The sequence below is a fragment of the Pseudorasbora parva genome, chromosome 5, assembly GCF_024679245.1.
Source record: "Pseudorasbora parva isolate DD20220531a chromosome 5, ASM2467924v1, whole genome shotgun sequence".
Lineage (NCBI taxonomy): Eukaryota > Metazoa > Chordata > Actinopteri > Cypriniformes > Gobionidae > Pseudorasbora > Pseudorasbora parva.
Genome location: NC_090176.1, coordinates 17,840,341 through 17,856,515, shown reverse-complemented (window position 1 = coordinate 17,856,515; position 16,175 = coordinate 17,840,341). Strand labels below are relative to the sequence as shown.

The window sequence follows — 16,175 nt, the reverse complement described above, 5'->3', positions numbered from 1 at the left end:
ACGAGCAGTTAACTTTAGTAATCTCCAGGTTGCTGTCCATAGATGATAAGTTAGGTTGCTTGCTTTGGAGTCGAAAAACTGTGTGGAAGATACTAACTTTAAGAAGAGAAGACGAGTGCCTAAGAGAAGACCAGTCCTAAGATTGCGGTAAGACTGTTATCTAAGCTAAAGTAACCTAAAGCAAAGCTTTTTAAGTAGCACAAGCTGAAATTAGCCTTGTAAAAGAACAAATGTAAGTTGCTTTATAAAAGTGTTTTCTTTTTCTGGTCATTTTACAGGAAGCAGTACGCCGTCTTCACAACTTCGTCATAACACTCATTTAATTGTTTTCCAGCTGCATGTAAGACAAAGAGACAGTACGCAGGAGGTACAAACATCCAGTTCTTGCATCGCACGCAGAAGCTGTGAAGAGTTCAGCTCGGACTCGATTGAGAAGAAAGAGGGTAAGATTTATTAGATTAGATCCGTTTTTGGTCAGTGTGACTATTTTTCAGGTGCATTTTACGCAGTACATCGCGCAATACTGATTGTCTTTATTGTTTGTTTTTACAGCTGCTACAAGCAAGAAAGAGTGTGTTAGCTGAGGATGAGCTGGGCCTTTGGAAGTGCGCTACCATAGACCTGATGTCTGATGAGGAAGACGGCATCGTTCGCGCGGTGTCTGGATGGACTGTTTGACCAGCCAGGAGCTCGCCGAGCTCTGTGCCACGCTGCAATCGAGATTAGAGGCGATTCCAAAGAACAGGGCAACGCACGACAGACGTCTGAAAAATGGACTGAAATCAGACAGAATGGCGCTAGTTACCCTACAGCTCTGAAGCGGAAAACAGAGACTTTATGGTGCTGTAGGATTTTGGGCTTCTCGTGAGCTTCCTATTGTTGTGTGGGCAGATCTCAAACGTTTTGCATTTGGTTGTGTGTTTGTTTGTTCTAATAAAGCTCTTTCTTTGAATAAACTGCACGTCCCTGGCATATTTTCTTTCCTCAATAAATGAATGTCCTTGATGGTTATACTAGCGTAGTCCATAGGATAACAATGACATGAATATAAAACATAATAGCATATCATATGAATATATACAATTAAAAAATAATATGCAAAACATAATTTTATATATATATATATGGGTGTAAAATTATTATAATTTGGGGGTTTAAATTTATTAATTTATTACCCAGGTTGACCAATAGTAACAGATCTGCCAACCAATCACGAGTGATATTTCTTGTTTCAATGTAGTAGTTTCAACCAATACTGAGTGAGGAAATTCAAGCCATTCCGGCAAGGCGCCGCCCAGAGCTGCTATTCATATGCTAATTAGAGCCATTAGCGCCGGCGCCAGCATGCCTCCGCAAGCTCCACATACGTCATGGTTCGTTTCCGTCAATATGTGGCACAGACGAACGCGACGTTCACAGGCTGTACACTGACGTTAATTGTCGAAAATCAGGGAGATTTCCGGCCGTTTACGGGGACGAAAATCCCACTTTTCATGCAGTGTAGTAACGCATTAGATTACTCGTTACTGGAAAAAAGTAGTCAGATTAGAGTAACGTGTTACTAAGTAACTAAGTTACTGGCATCCCTGATTATGACTGTCACGGTTAAAATGAAATATAAAATTCAAAAGTGTTGACGTTGAAGTCCATGTGGGTCCGCAGGGTTAATAAAAGCCTTCTGAAGCAAAGTTTGTGTAAGAAAAATATTCATATTTAAAATGTTATAGACTAAAATAACTAACTTCCGGCAGATTGCTGTACACATGCTCTATAGAGCAAAACAAAACAGTGGTTACTCTTTTGCCATAAATCGAATTGTGTCGGCTTTCTGGCAGAAGTTAGCTATTTTGGTCTATAAAGTTTTAAATATGGATATTTTTCTTACACAAACCTGCCACTTCGCTTGAGAAGGCCTTTATTAACTCTTTCCCCGCCAGCGTTTAAAAACAAAAGCTACCAGCCACCGCCAGGGTTTTTGACAATTTTCACCAAAATTTAATAGCCCATAGAATATTTTGTTAAATGAATATCTGAGCATGCAATGTATCAAAATAAAGATCTGACCCTCTTCTTTTAAACAAAAAAAAAAAATTCTTTTATTCTAGCTTCATGCATTCCTTTTTTATCAACACTTGAATATGGGTAGGTTTCATAAAAAAAGCAACATTTTGAACAAAAAGCTGAGAAAATCAAATTTTTGTGAAAGACTGTTTCCAGATCAGATTCAGAGCGATGATCAAACACAGATGGAGTAGATCGAGTCCATCAACACCCCTAATGCTTACACAGTCCTGTAGCTCATCCTTGGTCCACATTTTATTCAGTAACATTAGGCAGTTTTGATTCATATGCTGTTTAATGAGGATGATCACGTTATTTTTAATATGCATATGATTACATGTGATCGCTCGTTTCACTGCGTCTTCCTCACGTGTGTTTTGATCAGGAGATTCAGTACTCATTCAGAAGATGCGCAATAGCGCCCCCTAGCGCCCGACAGTGAAAACACGGAAACCCGGAAAATTCCGTTAATGGCCTGGAAGCGTTTTCTCCCAAATAACGGAAATTTCCGTGTTTGGCGGGGAAAGAGTTAATGCCCCGGAGCTGTGTGGAGTTATATGATGGATAGATGCACTTTTATGGACAACAATTCACTGACATTATAATGCTTGGATTAGCCAAGACTTTTTATATATAACTTTCTTTAATATAACAAATTTTATTTGTCTGAAAAAAGAATATCCTAAACACCTAGGATGACTAGAGATAAAGTAAATCATGAGCTAATTTTCATTTTTGGGTGAACTAACCATTTAATCTCATAACATTATGCAATTGCTCTCTGTGTCCAAAATCGCATTCTCTTTTAAATAGGTACTTATATTGAATAAGTAATTACTTCCTCTAAAAAAGTATGTTCTATGCAGTGCGAATGTGTGTAGTGTGAATGTATAATCCAGGCGTACTACATTTGCCATGTTGTCATAATAACATGACCTGTCAGCGGAAGTTGCACCACTTCACTGCCATTTATAAATCCTCTCCTGTTGCCTCATGGGATACTAAAGTGTCCATCATATGCACACTTCATAATCTCGCCGGAAGAAATAGGTCATCCGAGTACATTTTGCCTACTCTTTTATGAGTACTGTGAATTCTGGCCTACTATATAGTAGGGAAGTGTGCGAATTGGGATGCAGCCGCTATATGCACACTTTGAGTAGTGTTAAGCATGTCATGTGAATGAATTCAATATAATGTCAATTAATTGAATATATTTTCAAGTATTTGAAATAAAATTTAACAGATACATTTAATAAGGAAATTCTAAAAATTGCCGGTACAAAATATTGCCACTTACTTGAAAAGTTAATTTCAGACCCTGCTCCACACATATTGCCACTATTTTTCTCTAACAAATGTTTTTTTTTCTCTCTCCACTTTGACTCTGATTGATAAGTAGTCTCTAATAACAGATGTTTGATTTCCTAAAAAAAAATGTGGGGAAAAAGAACCCCAACCGGCCCCCTGACTGTGCTGTGCAGCTAAAATTAGTCCTAGCCATGACTCACTCTCCGCCTTCGCTACAGCAACAACACTTCCTCAATTACAGCCCATCGGAGAAGCTCTGAGGCGACAGATGCTCTCGCCAGATTACATGGCCATCTGATTGGCTGCTGCTCTGTGGTCACATGACTTTGTGAGCGTGTGATTGGTTGATCAGTGTCTTACGGCACAGTAGCCAACATCTCCCACAGGTAGAGACGCATCCATCCCCAGCTATTACAGTCTCTTCCACAGAATGCCCTAACCTGAGTGTGTTTATTTATGTGCCTTTGCGTAACTAGTAAAAATCAAGAAAAATGAACATATGAAGTGCGTCTAGTGAACCTCCAGATTGGTTAGGAAACCAGTGTGCTCCAGTTACGTATGAGGAAGTTATATGAATGTAAATCTGATGGGATGAAAATAAATTATTCTGATTCTGAATGTGGTTCAACCTAGCTATTCTGGTTCATTAACAATTTAAAGGGATAGTTCACCCAAAAAAGAAAATTCTCTCACCGTTTACTCACCCTCAGGCCAGCCCCTACGTATATGCATTTCTTTCTTCAGATGAACATAAATGAAGATATTTTGAGTTCATATAATGTAAATGAATGGGTGCTGCTCGGTTGACGCTTGAAAACCTACACAACGATCATGACGGTAATCCACGTCCCCAGTGGATTAATCATTGTCTTCAGAAGTGAAACGATAAGTGTGTGTAAAAAATTAAAAAATTAAAAATATTTTTACATGTTTAACTATAAATCATTGCTCCCGGTCTGCTCTCATTCGAGTGTCCAGGAGAGGAACGATGTAACGTAAGAAGTGACTGTGCTTCCGCAGTACTTCTCGTGCGAACTTCACAATGCACTTACATCACAACATCCCTCTCATGAACGTTTGCATGTCAGTATAAGAGGATCAAAGCAGAGATTTTTCATTTCTGTTTATCTGAAGAAAGAAATTCATACATATCGAGGCTGAGTAAATGAAGATAAAATTATAATTTTTGGGTGAACTTATCCCTTTGTTTTATGTTTCGTTCAGTACTTTTTTAAGCATTACCCACCCTCAATACTGAGTTGTAAATATTAAACAAAACATACCAAACAGTATTATTATGGTTAACTTGTTCTAATGTCATTTTATTACATTTACACTCAAACTAATCCATTAGACCGATTGAACAGAAAACTCTCGACTTCGAGACATACTTTTTGACCAATTCATTAAAAAAACCTGTTCATAAGAATCAAACTACACTGGTTGTGCTATATGTTTGCTGTTGCCATTATGGAAATGAATGTCATGAAAATAAATTGCCGGTTCCTTTTATTGCCGGTTCTTAATCATATTCATCTTATCATATACTTTTAAGTCTCATACACTATCATTCTTAAAGGGTTACTTCAGCGAAGTAGAAACCCAGGAGTATAATCGAATGATCGGATGGAGTGGCCTTGTAGGGCAGTGAAGCAAGTGCATTCTGGGAGTTGTTGTTTTTCTCAGTCTAGAAGGCACGAAATTCAAAACTAATTTCACATTAATGACCCAGTTTAAATACAAAGCTTAATACTAAATCACTGAAGTAACCTTTAAGTCTGAATTTGGTATGAATTTGAATGCTTTGAAAAAGTCTCAAGAAGGCTGCTTTATTTGATAACAGCAATATTGTGAAAAATCCTTACAGTTCAAAATAAGCAGCAGTCATTGCTCCAGTCTACTGTGTCGCATGATCCTTCAGAATTCATTCTAATATGCTGATTTGCTGCTCAAGACTTACATTTTCAACTGTGCTGCTTAATATTTTTGTGGACACTGTGATACATTTTTTTTCAAGATTCTTTGAAAGATAGAAAGTTTTTCATTTATTCAAATTAGAAATATTTTGTAACATTATAGGCCCTATCATACACCTGGTGCAATTCTAGTTTCAGCCTGGGGCAGTTCTCATTTTCAGCTCAGCATTATGTTGTTTAAAGGTGCCATGTGTAAAAATTGAGGTAAAAATATTCAAAAAATGACCTACACGCATCAAAAGAATGAGAAGAAATAAGGGCGATGAAGTTATTAAAAAAAATGTCAAGTTATAGTGCTGCAGAGATATCAACCTTAATTAGCAGTAGCATTACTAGCCCCGGCCCGTCAGGTGTCGTAATACCAGTCTCGGCCATGGGGGGTGGTATGCGGGCAACATAACCACCAGCCAACCTGGCGTACTTGAACCTGTTTGTGCGTCCATGGTCGTGTTGGTCTGAAAATGAGGTGTGTTCAGGCGCATTGTTGGCGTGTTGCCATTTTGAGGCAACTGAAAACGGCTACGCCATTGACCAACTGAAACCTGATCTAAAGTCAATAGCGTAATTTTTTTTTTTGTTAGATAAAAAGCATGTCAGTAATATGACCCTATAGGCGGGCTCCACAATGCACGTACATTCTGCTTATATTATATATTCATACAAATAATAACGTGAAGCTTGAGCCAAAGATGAACAAACACGTTCAGACACGACTAGGTATTCTATTTAAGGAATAATAATCAGGGTTTGAAATTAACACCCACCGTTTGTTTGGTGTATTTCGGCTGAGTACTTTCGGCTGAGTATTTTCGGCTTTGGTGTATTTCGTGTAACACAGTCACTCACACTAGTCACTGTTGCTGGTCAGCTACTTATTATAGGCTTCTCAAAAGCCATCTGTTAGAATTGTGTTGCGCATTATAACCTATCACACGTGTTTCTATTGAGTTTATGAATGCAATGTCTAATAATCAGATGCATTCAGATAAGCCGGAGTTTTGTTCAGAGCGTGCTCTCACTCACTGAAACGTGCACTCAAAGCAGAGATAAATGTGCGATGTACGCAGGAGATTCATTCAGCATACGGTTGAATGTTTTTGTTCTAGTCTATTTTATGTGGTGCTATTGACGACGGCCAATATAAGGAAGGAAATCCCACAGAATAGAATCTTGCTTTAAAAAAGTGCATAGAGCTGCTTTATTTTGTTTGTTGTTTGTTGATTTTCAAATATAGAACTTGCTGAAATATTTTCAGTGTGTGCATTGGTTCTTTTTTAACATTTTATCTCATATGAACAAAACCACGATAATATTGATAACCGTGATAATTTGGGTCACTATAACCGTGATGTGAAATTTCCATACTGTTTCATCCCTACATACAATGCTACGTCATAATGGATAGTCATGGCATCTATCAGAATTATCTATGTGCAGTAATGACGATTTAAATTGGTTAATTATTTGACCAAATGTTCCAATACACACATGTATTTAAACTGATTCCAGTTGAGGGTGTCTATATTGAGGCATGTAAATAGGAAATCTGCCATGGCGTGAGCGCAACTGGATTTAAAGAGAATGAGAGATGATACTCTGATTTCTATTTATTGCATATTACGCACAAAACACACCCATGATTCATTAAGAGACTAGGTACAACACTTTAAGACCATTTTTCCTTTCGTTAAACTTGCAAAAGTGGATTCAAACACGCCCTAAGAGCACTTGCGCCGTGAGCTTTAGACCATGCACTCAGATCATTAAAATAGGGCTCTTCTCTTCTCTTCGGTCACTTCTGATCAATTTAATGCTTCCTTGCTGAATAAAAGTATTAATTTCTTTTTTTTTAAACAAAAAGCTTATTGACCCCAAACTTTTGAAGAGTAGAGTAAGTGTGAGACGAGATACTTTATAGCTGCAGTGTGTGAATAAACTAATTTGTTTCACACAAATACAGAATACTATGTGACACAGCCTAGTCCTAGAGCCTCTTTCTCTACCACTCTCTCTCGTCTTATTTTCGTCCGCGTCGTCTATGTAAATGTATTTTTTGACTCATCCGTGCCGGTCTTGTGTGGCTCCCCTGTGAGGAAAAATCAGCGGGCACTAAGTATGGGAGAGAGAGAGATCATGGGTAACGGCTGGTGGTTGTCAAGGCCCAGCAATCTCCTTACGTGTCAGTATACAAGCACCTGTCTCTGTAGACTCACACACCATTCATAAATAGATGGTTTTAACATGTTCTGTTGGTTAAGTCTTTGCTCAACACTGAGACCACGCACACACATATTTCTCAGTTCCAAAACCGAGTGACCTACTATGTTGGCAGCATTTTAAAGCATCAAAAGGACTCTAGACATTTAGACTGTTCCTGAAGGAAATCAGCATAATGAAGTTTTGCCAAAGGCATTGTCAGAAGAGAATCCTTCAATGAATCCAATCAAACATTTACCCAAGAAGGTGCATCAAATCATTCAATAATAAAAATGATCAATGGAAATGATTAAATCGGTTGCACTTTATTTACCTGTACATGTACTTACAATGTACTTACTTAAAGGGGGGGGGGGGTGAAATGCTGTTTCATGCATACTGATCTTTTTACACTGTTAAAGACTTGGAATCCCATACTAAACATAGACAAAGTTTCAAAAGTTAAGGTGGACGTTTGATGGGAGTATTTCTTTGTCAAAAATACTACTTCCGGTTAGTCATAAGTTTCGGCAAGTTTTTTGAGATCATGCGTCCCCTTTGACGTTAATGGGGGCGGAATTTCCTTGTATGGGCCTTACGGACAATTCTACCGGAAGCGCGTGAGAGAGAGAGAGGGAGAGAGCGAAAGTAACAGGCTACGCCCATCAAAGCGCTGGCTTGTAGGATGCTGGACAGGTGATGTGCACATAACAATGTCACCAAAAAAGTGCGTTTTTGGTTGCCAGACCAAGACAGTCCTGCACAGATTCCCCAAAACCCCGCGGTAAGGCAACAGTGGATGGAATTTGCTTTTCCGGATCAGCAACTGAGTTGCGCGAATGTTTATATCTGTTCGCTGCATTTCGGTGCCGACTGTTTCATAAACAAGGCCCAGCTCGACGCCGGATCGCCTAATGCTGAAGGATGGAGCAGTCCCAACGTTAGAACCACAGGCGGTGAGTGAGACTGCTTCAAATGTCTGTGTTTTTGCCTATACTCATCAAGTAGCCCAAACATGATCACGTATAGTTAATTGATCAATGGAGCATGCGATGTGTAGTGCGTGTACATTTGTTTAGCTGGCCACTATATGTGTAACTTTATGTTTGTGTATTGTAAAAGCACTCCAAACAACAATACACAAAGAGTGGGGAAATATGTTGAACTAAATAAGCGCGCTTCTTCATTCAAATGCGCTACTATTCCGTGTCTTTCTTTGTAAACACTAACGTTAACTAGCCTGCCGTGCAAAACCGCGTCCGCTTACTGTCTACACAAACCACGCGTAAACACACAAACACACGTGCACAACTGCACTTCCCACATGTACACCTTCAAAGACAAAAATACGACGATATAATTCAAGTATAAATATGTAAATAACACAAGCCGCTAAGCATATTATATAGTTAGTGTATAACTTGTACCACATACAGACGTCCTGCTCTAGTCGTTTTTGCTGCTGCTCCTGTTCAACTTCAGCCTCTGGGTCTGATTTCGGATCATAGATGTATGGCTGTATCTGATTAAAAGCCATATTTTTATTTTGAATAAAGTTTTTTTCCCGCTGTTAGGGATGACACAGCTTTACGACGCACTCGACTCAACACAATAGCAGCAGCGAGCACACGTCATTATTTAGCTCCGCTCACACGACACGCCCCCACCCGCTCTGCTTTTTCCGGAAAGACTCGGAACAGCGCATCTTTCTTATATAATTATAAAAAAAATAAAGACTTTTCGGAGATATGCAGGATGCAATGCTACTCTATAGGTACTCAAGATTGACATGACACTGACTGAAACTGAGTGTTTCACCCCCCCTTTAAGAGAGTACTGGGTAATATGAGGTAACTATATGGGTTAAGGTTAGATCTAGGGGTAGGTTCAGGTTTAGTACCTAGCTATTACCCAGTTATTGTAATTACTATAAGTACATTGTATGTACAGGGGAAGCAGAACTGTAAAAGAAAGTACTATCATTAAATCTAAAAGAGATAGAATATTTAACAAAAAGTGTATATGTGCCTTTTGTAGTTGCTTATTAAAGTACTGCATTGTTATCTAAGCAAACACGCTAACAGAAAATTATTGAAATCGATTGTTAATCACACCTCCTGAGCATTTTATGTGATGATAGATTTTATTCATAACGCACTTTTCATTCCGAAGAATCCCAAAGTGCAACAATGGAAAAGGGGAAAATATTTTTTTTTATAAAAAAAAGATTAACAAGAACAAATATAGAATAATACTAACAATTAAGCAACACATAACAGCGTGGTACACTCCATGTTTAACATTTTTCCAAGCGCTAGATATATATATAAATGACCCGGTAGATCATTTGAACGTGTTTCTTGCGCACTTTGTTAATATATATAACGTCATGAAGTCAGAACAGCAAGGCCACTCACAATGTTTTGGAACATGTGAGAGTATTGAGTCATTTAAAGTGGTCTGGGGTTTGGGCTCCAGAGCAGAGTGCCGTCCGTAGTATGCAACAACACTTCTACTAATCGTGCCACTTAGCTGAAGTGGAAGTTGTTTGGAGGGAGAGCAGACCACGTCCAGACATGACGCCACCTCATCTTTGTAGAACAGTCTCTTTTCAAGCCTGATTTTAATCTCTTTCTCTCTCTCTCCAGGCCTACGTCATCCTTTTCTCTCTGTCTTTGTGTTTTATCTCTCCACGAGACACTCTGGGCTCTGATTTCATGGTGGTTTACACTAGGCAAAAAACAGAGCAGCTGCTAAAATTACAGTAGAGAGAAGCTAACCAGTCTACTGACAGACTGCTGGGCGGTATGATGGTCACACCATGCGACGGTAGAAATGTGTCACTGGTGGAGATTCTGGTGAACCATTTATGGCAGACATTTAAAGTGTAGACAGCTTTATTGATTATAATGGGGGGGTTAGTCGTGCTGCTCCAATTGAGTCTGGTGTAGATGCTGTGTAAAGTCTCATTCACACCAAAAACGATAACAATAGGGGCTTTCGCACCGGGTAGTTCAAGGAAATTAGTTCTAGGGACTAGCCACCAGGGTGGTTCCCTGAGAACTGAAAGTTCCCCTAGGAACATTTTCCTGGATGCTTTCGCACCGCCAGTAGGAGCTCTGAAGTGATGTAAGCCAAGCTTGTTGTTGTGGTTTATATTGATGGCGTGGCAGACCTTTATTTGGACAATGCTGCGAGAGTCCTGCCAGAGTCTGAGCACACAGCTCTCACATTTGTTAGTTTACGATTTGTTTAACGGTCCTGTCTAATATGTTATTAGATAGAACTATTATACAAAGAACGTAGATAGTATATGAAAAAGTATTAGCGTTTGCCGTGTAGTCAATGTCCAATGTCGCTGGCTGAGGAGAATTACATTCTCACATTTGGCTTGGTCCCATTCAAGTTCCGTAGGATCTTCTCTTTAGCATAAAGGTTTAAAGGTCCATCTATCACTGTTTTCAAAGTATTTTCATTTTGGAGTACATATACATGCTATAATCTGTGTGTGCGTGTACACGGCTTTTTGGTGTAAATGGCATGTGCTGATGTTTCGCTTTTGTTCGACCCTACTCTGAAATAGGAGCTAAATTAGTTCTCTAAAGGGAAATTTCTAGAACTAAAATCATTCTTAGTTCTTGCGGTGACAAAGCCAAAATCCGGGCATTTCTGACAATACTTCTAGGAACTATGAAAAGGTTCTTCCAGTGCGAAAGCCCCTCATAAAAATGATTATACTAGTGTCCAGATAACTAAGTGTACACAAAATACTGATTTCAGTTTTAATATTTTATTAGCTCACCAAACGCAAAAATTCTACAAGGAAAAAAACATTCCTAACAAGCGTAAAGCGTAAAGCGAGCTTTTACTGGTTGTAAAGTAAAGGACGTTCTTACCAGAAAAACACGAAAGCAGAAGTGGCCTTGAACTAGACAGGCATTTTGAATGGCACTACACTTTCCTCCTGTTCCGAAATTGTGACACGGCAACCGTCCGGGAACAATAGGAGCGAGCGGGAGAGCTCACGTGTTTCACTACCGGCATGACGCCACTGAACAAAGACCCAAGAGTGTGTAAAAAAGCTGTGGTACTATATGTAACATTTTTGTGAACTATGGTTCATTGGAACTATAGCACTATTTGCACGGGATTAGTATTATCTAGGGACCTCTGTGATTTAGAAATTACTCCTCCACGTTTGAATTTTGCGTGGCACATTGGCACGGGATAAGCAAAGCCTGTGATTTTACTCAAATTTACTCCCGGATATGATGTAAAGACTTGTAAATATTTTTCCGTTATAGATATAGCTGTCATATGTATCGATATCATTTTGATAGTTTTATAGTAATAAAAATAACTTAGTTCAGTTGGAGAACAGACGCTATAAAACTGAACTGAGCTCAGATCAGCGGGAGGAGTCAGATTTCATTTATCACGAGTGAGAAGCTGACAATATACGGCGGAAGATTCCGTTTCAAAGCTAAATGTAAAAGCGCCCATCTAAGCGAGCTTGTCAATGAACTGTTCTGTTGTTATGTTTTCCATTAAGAATAGTATTGATATTAATAATAAAAACTCATTCTAAAGTCAAAGTACCCGTACGGGAATTCATAACAGTGTACATTATGGATGCAGCCTACATTCTTCGTGAAAGATAAAGATAAAAATGCGCAGAGGAAACAAAAGCCTTGCAAAAATGATATACGATCCACCTAATCCTGACCAAATCACAGAGATGTCGATTCGCACGGGACTACTATTATCACAGAACCTCTGTGTTCAGCGAAATATAGTAGGTCATTTGCGGGACAATTTTTACTTTACAAATTACAGACATGGCCGATTCACACGGGATTAAGATCACAGACATTCTCTGCAATAATTATTAATACAAATTATTACATGATAATACTATAAGATAATAACGGTTATGAATTAGCGTATCGATTCATGATTCGGTTTGCGCGTCAAACCGGCAAACTGCTGAAATCACGTGACTTTGGTGTTGGCAAACCAAATCATGCATCGATTCACCGATTCATAACAGTTCGAAACTTTGTTTTGAAATCGACCCATCACTAAGTAATTCGCTAACTGTTTTTTTGCGCTTAAAAACTATTCTCGTCACTTCATAAAATTATTGTAGAGCCACTGTAGTGAGATGGGCTTTTAACAACGTCTTTAGGGTCTTTTCCTCTCTCAAGACCTTTTATGGGTCTTGAGAGAGGAAATGACATTGGTGCCAATAAAGGCCTTTCTGAGCCATCGGATTTCATCAAAAACATCTTCATTTGTGTTCCGAAGATGAACGGAGGTCTTACTGGTGTCGGACGACATGAGGATAAGTAATTATTGACAGAATTTAGATTTTTGGGTGAACTAACCCTTTAAGTACAGCACAGAAATAACTCAGTTGGCTTAGAAAAGAGCATTTTAACATAGAAATGACGTTGGTCTAATGTCAAGGGTTTGTTTTCAGTGAAAAGAGCCGAATCACTACCGCTATAGGCACGTTTTTCATCTGTATATCTTGCTTCCTCTTCAGCCCTTGTTCCAGTAACCTAGACTTTTTATTATTTCTATTATTTTCTGGACCTGTTCTCCATGCACTCCTTGTCAGCCTTTACCCCGGTGCTATGTGATTGTGGGTTACAGAGGGGCAGGGGTGTGTGTGTGTGTGTGTGTGTGTGTGTGTGTGTGTGTGTGTGTGTGTGTGTGTGTGTGTGTGTGTGTGTGTGTGTGTGTGTGTGTGTGTGTGTGTGTGTGTGTGTGTGTGTGTGTGTGTGTGTGTGTGTGTGTGTGTGTGTGTGTGTGTGTGTGTGTGTGTGTCTGTGTGTGTGTGAACGGAAACCAGCCACCAATATTTCGAAAGCATGTTTCTCAGAGAGGAAAAAAAAACGGCGGTCAGGCATTTTTGCAAAGTCATGGTGTGTGGGCGAGAGGTCGAGCGGGTCTGTGCGTATGATGTGTGAGATAATCGAGACCATGAAAGACCGTGAGGCAGATATGTGGTTGGTGGTCAGACGATGATGCAGTGTTAGCAGCATTTATGTGTGCGTGTCTTCATATCCTAATCAGAGTGTCAAGCCTACGTCTAGCAGATACACATGTTTTCAGAGGCGATTTCTCTCAGAACAGCACCATTAGATTCCATTAGAGATTAATAAACATACAAAGGCATTCAGACGTCAGACTTCAGGCATTTAGACAAGGCTGGGCGATATATAATTAAACAAGATTTTATTTAACATTCTGACAATATTAACTCTACGATATTTTTAGTTAAATTTGTTTAAATAAATGCAGGCTTGGTGAGAAAAAGAGACTTCTTTCAAAATCATTGAAAAATCTTACCAACTCCAAAATTTAAAAAAATTATTGTACTGAAAATGTCCACTGAAATACTCTAGTCAAATCTAATTAAAATAGTTTTTCAAAATAGTAATTATTTAATTATTATAATTTATATTTATTAACACAGCCATGCACATAGTTTAAGATATTATATATTTTAGTCCTAGAGCATATACAGTCTATGCACACTATACTGTCCATGTCCAGAAAGGGAATAAAAACATCCTCAAAGTAGTCCATATGTGACATCAGTTGGTTAATTAGAATCTCTTAAAGCATCGAAAATACATTTTGGTGCCAATAATTCAAACGGTTGTGAATCAGTGAATCGATCAATGATTCGGATCGTGTGTCAAACTGCCAAACTGCTGAAATCACGTGACATCAATCCATCAACACGTGACAGCAATCCGAATCATTGATGGATTCACTGATTTATAACCGCTTGAATCTTTATTTGAGGAACACGGAAGAGATGCCAATGCTGAATAAAGTCATAGTTTTTGATATTTTTGGACCAAAATGTATTTTCGATGCTTCAAGATATTCTAATCAACCAACTGATATCATATATGCACTACTTTGATGATGTTTTTCTTAGCTCTCTGGACATGGACAGTATAGTGTGCATAGACTAAAATATAAAATATCTTAAACTGTTTTCCGAAGATGAACGGAGGTCTTACGGGTGTGGAACCACATTAGGGTGAGTCATTAATGACATCAATTTCATTTTTGGGTGAACTAACCCTTTAACGATGACCAGGCCCATGATCTAAAAGGGTTGTACCTAGTCTCTCAATGAGTCAAGGGTTGTGTTTTGGGCCTAACATGCAATAAACCAATCAGAGTCTCATCACCCATTTAATTTAAAAGCCAGTTGTGCTCGCACCATGGCGGATTCTGTGAGTGAAAAGACTGAGCGCTTTTCCAGAGAGGAATCCTTTTATTTTTTATATTTATTTATTTATTTTTGTTTGCTGCTGCGTGTCCCTTTGTGTGTAATAAGCAGTGTAAGCGCATTGTGCACCAACATACAGGCACATATTACTAACACCCCGTTCAAATAACACAAAAAATACTGCGCTACAGACCTTAGACAGGGTTTTGTTGGTCAATGGCGCAGTCGTTTTCAGTTGCCTCAAAATAGCAACGCGCCAACAATGCGGATAAACACACCTTGTTTTCAGAACATCACGACTGTGGGTGAACAGACGTGCGCAAGTGCATTTGCTTTTTTAATAAAGTTGCACTAGATGTGGAAATGATAACTGTGTCGGGTTGAAACTAGCAAAAAACCCTTGTATCGTGTTTCAACAGTTTCAATGGATTCACTCACCAACTTGAACATGAATATGTTTAACGTAGAGAATATGCTCTACGAACATCTGTCTTAAATCTTCAGGAAACTGCACAGCCAAATAAAAATCACCCTAAAATTATTGCAACATGATGCTTTAATAAAAAAATAAAATAATGTAATGTATCACAGGCAAAATCATTGCAAATACATTGTGAATATATTTATATATTGCCACGACCTAGTTCAGACATACAACACTGAAAAGGGCCTCATAAAAACAGTGTGTGATGTAGCATGAGATGATGACAATATAAGATGAAGTGATACAAAAGATTCACTTGCCTTATCTCCGCTGGAGTAGAAGAAGTAACGCAGACGCACAATGTTGCAGTGGTCCAGCTTCCTCATGATCTGAAGCTCACGGTTCTGCAAAAAAAAAGAAAAAAAAAGAAAAAGAAAAAGAGTTTGATTAATGTTAATAATATTTTCAGCTACTAAAAGAGTGTAGAACAGCAGGGTTGCACTTTCTTTTACGGCACATGCACTTACGTGGACTTACAGTGTACTTACCTAAGAAAGTACTGGGTAATATGAGGTAACTACATGGGTTAAGGTTAGCTTTAGGGGTAGGTTCAGGGTTAGTAGCTATTACCCAGTTATTGTAATTACTATAATAAGTACATTGTTTGCACATGGGGAACAGGACTGTAAAATAAAGTGCTACCAACAGCAGTACTCTCTTCATAGTTTAACAAGTTAATGTCACTCGTTAAACTAAGATGATTTAAAGGAAGACTACTAAGGCGGGCTAACCTTCAAAATTAGGGAACATTATACAAGTAAAAAGCAGTCTGTTTCAAATTTCCCATAACCGTTTGGTAAAAGCATCAGAACCGGCATATAGTTCAGTCATTTTCTAAACACACCATAACTTGCTGAAATTAAACTGTAAGGCTGTGACATAAGTGACA

General features: G+C 38.7%; 1 protein-coding gene across 2 annotated transcripts in view; it reads right to left on the bottom strand.

Moving 5' to 3' along the window:
* The window catches only part of gsk3ba (glycogen synthase kinase 3 beta, genome duplicate a), an 85,308-nt gene that overhangs the window by 21,747 nt on the left and 47,386 nt on the right, over positions 1–16,175 (bottom strand). For both annotated transcript variants that reach the window (XM_067443396.1, XM_067443397.1), the window contains exon 3: positions 15,547–15,630. In XM_067443396.1, coding sequence (XP_067299497.1) covers positions 15,547–15,630 — 84 coding nt within the window. The remainder of the gene's footprint in view (positions 1–15,546; positions 15,631–16,175) is intronic.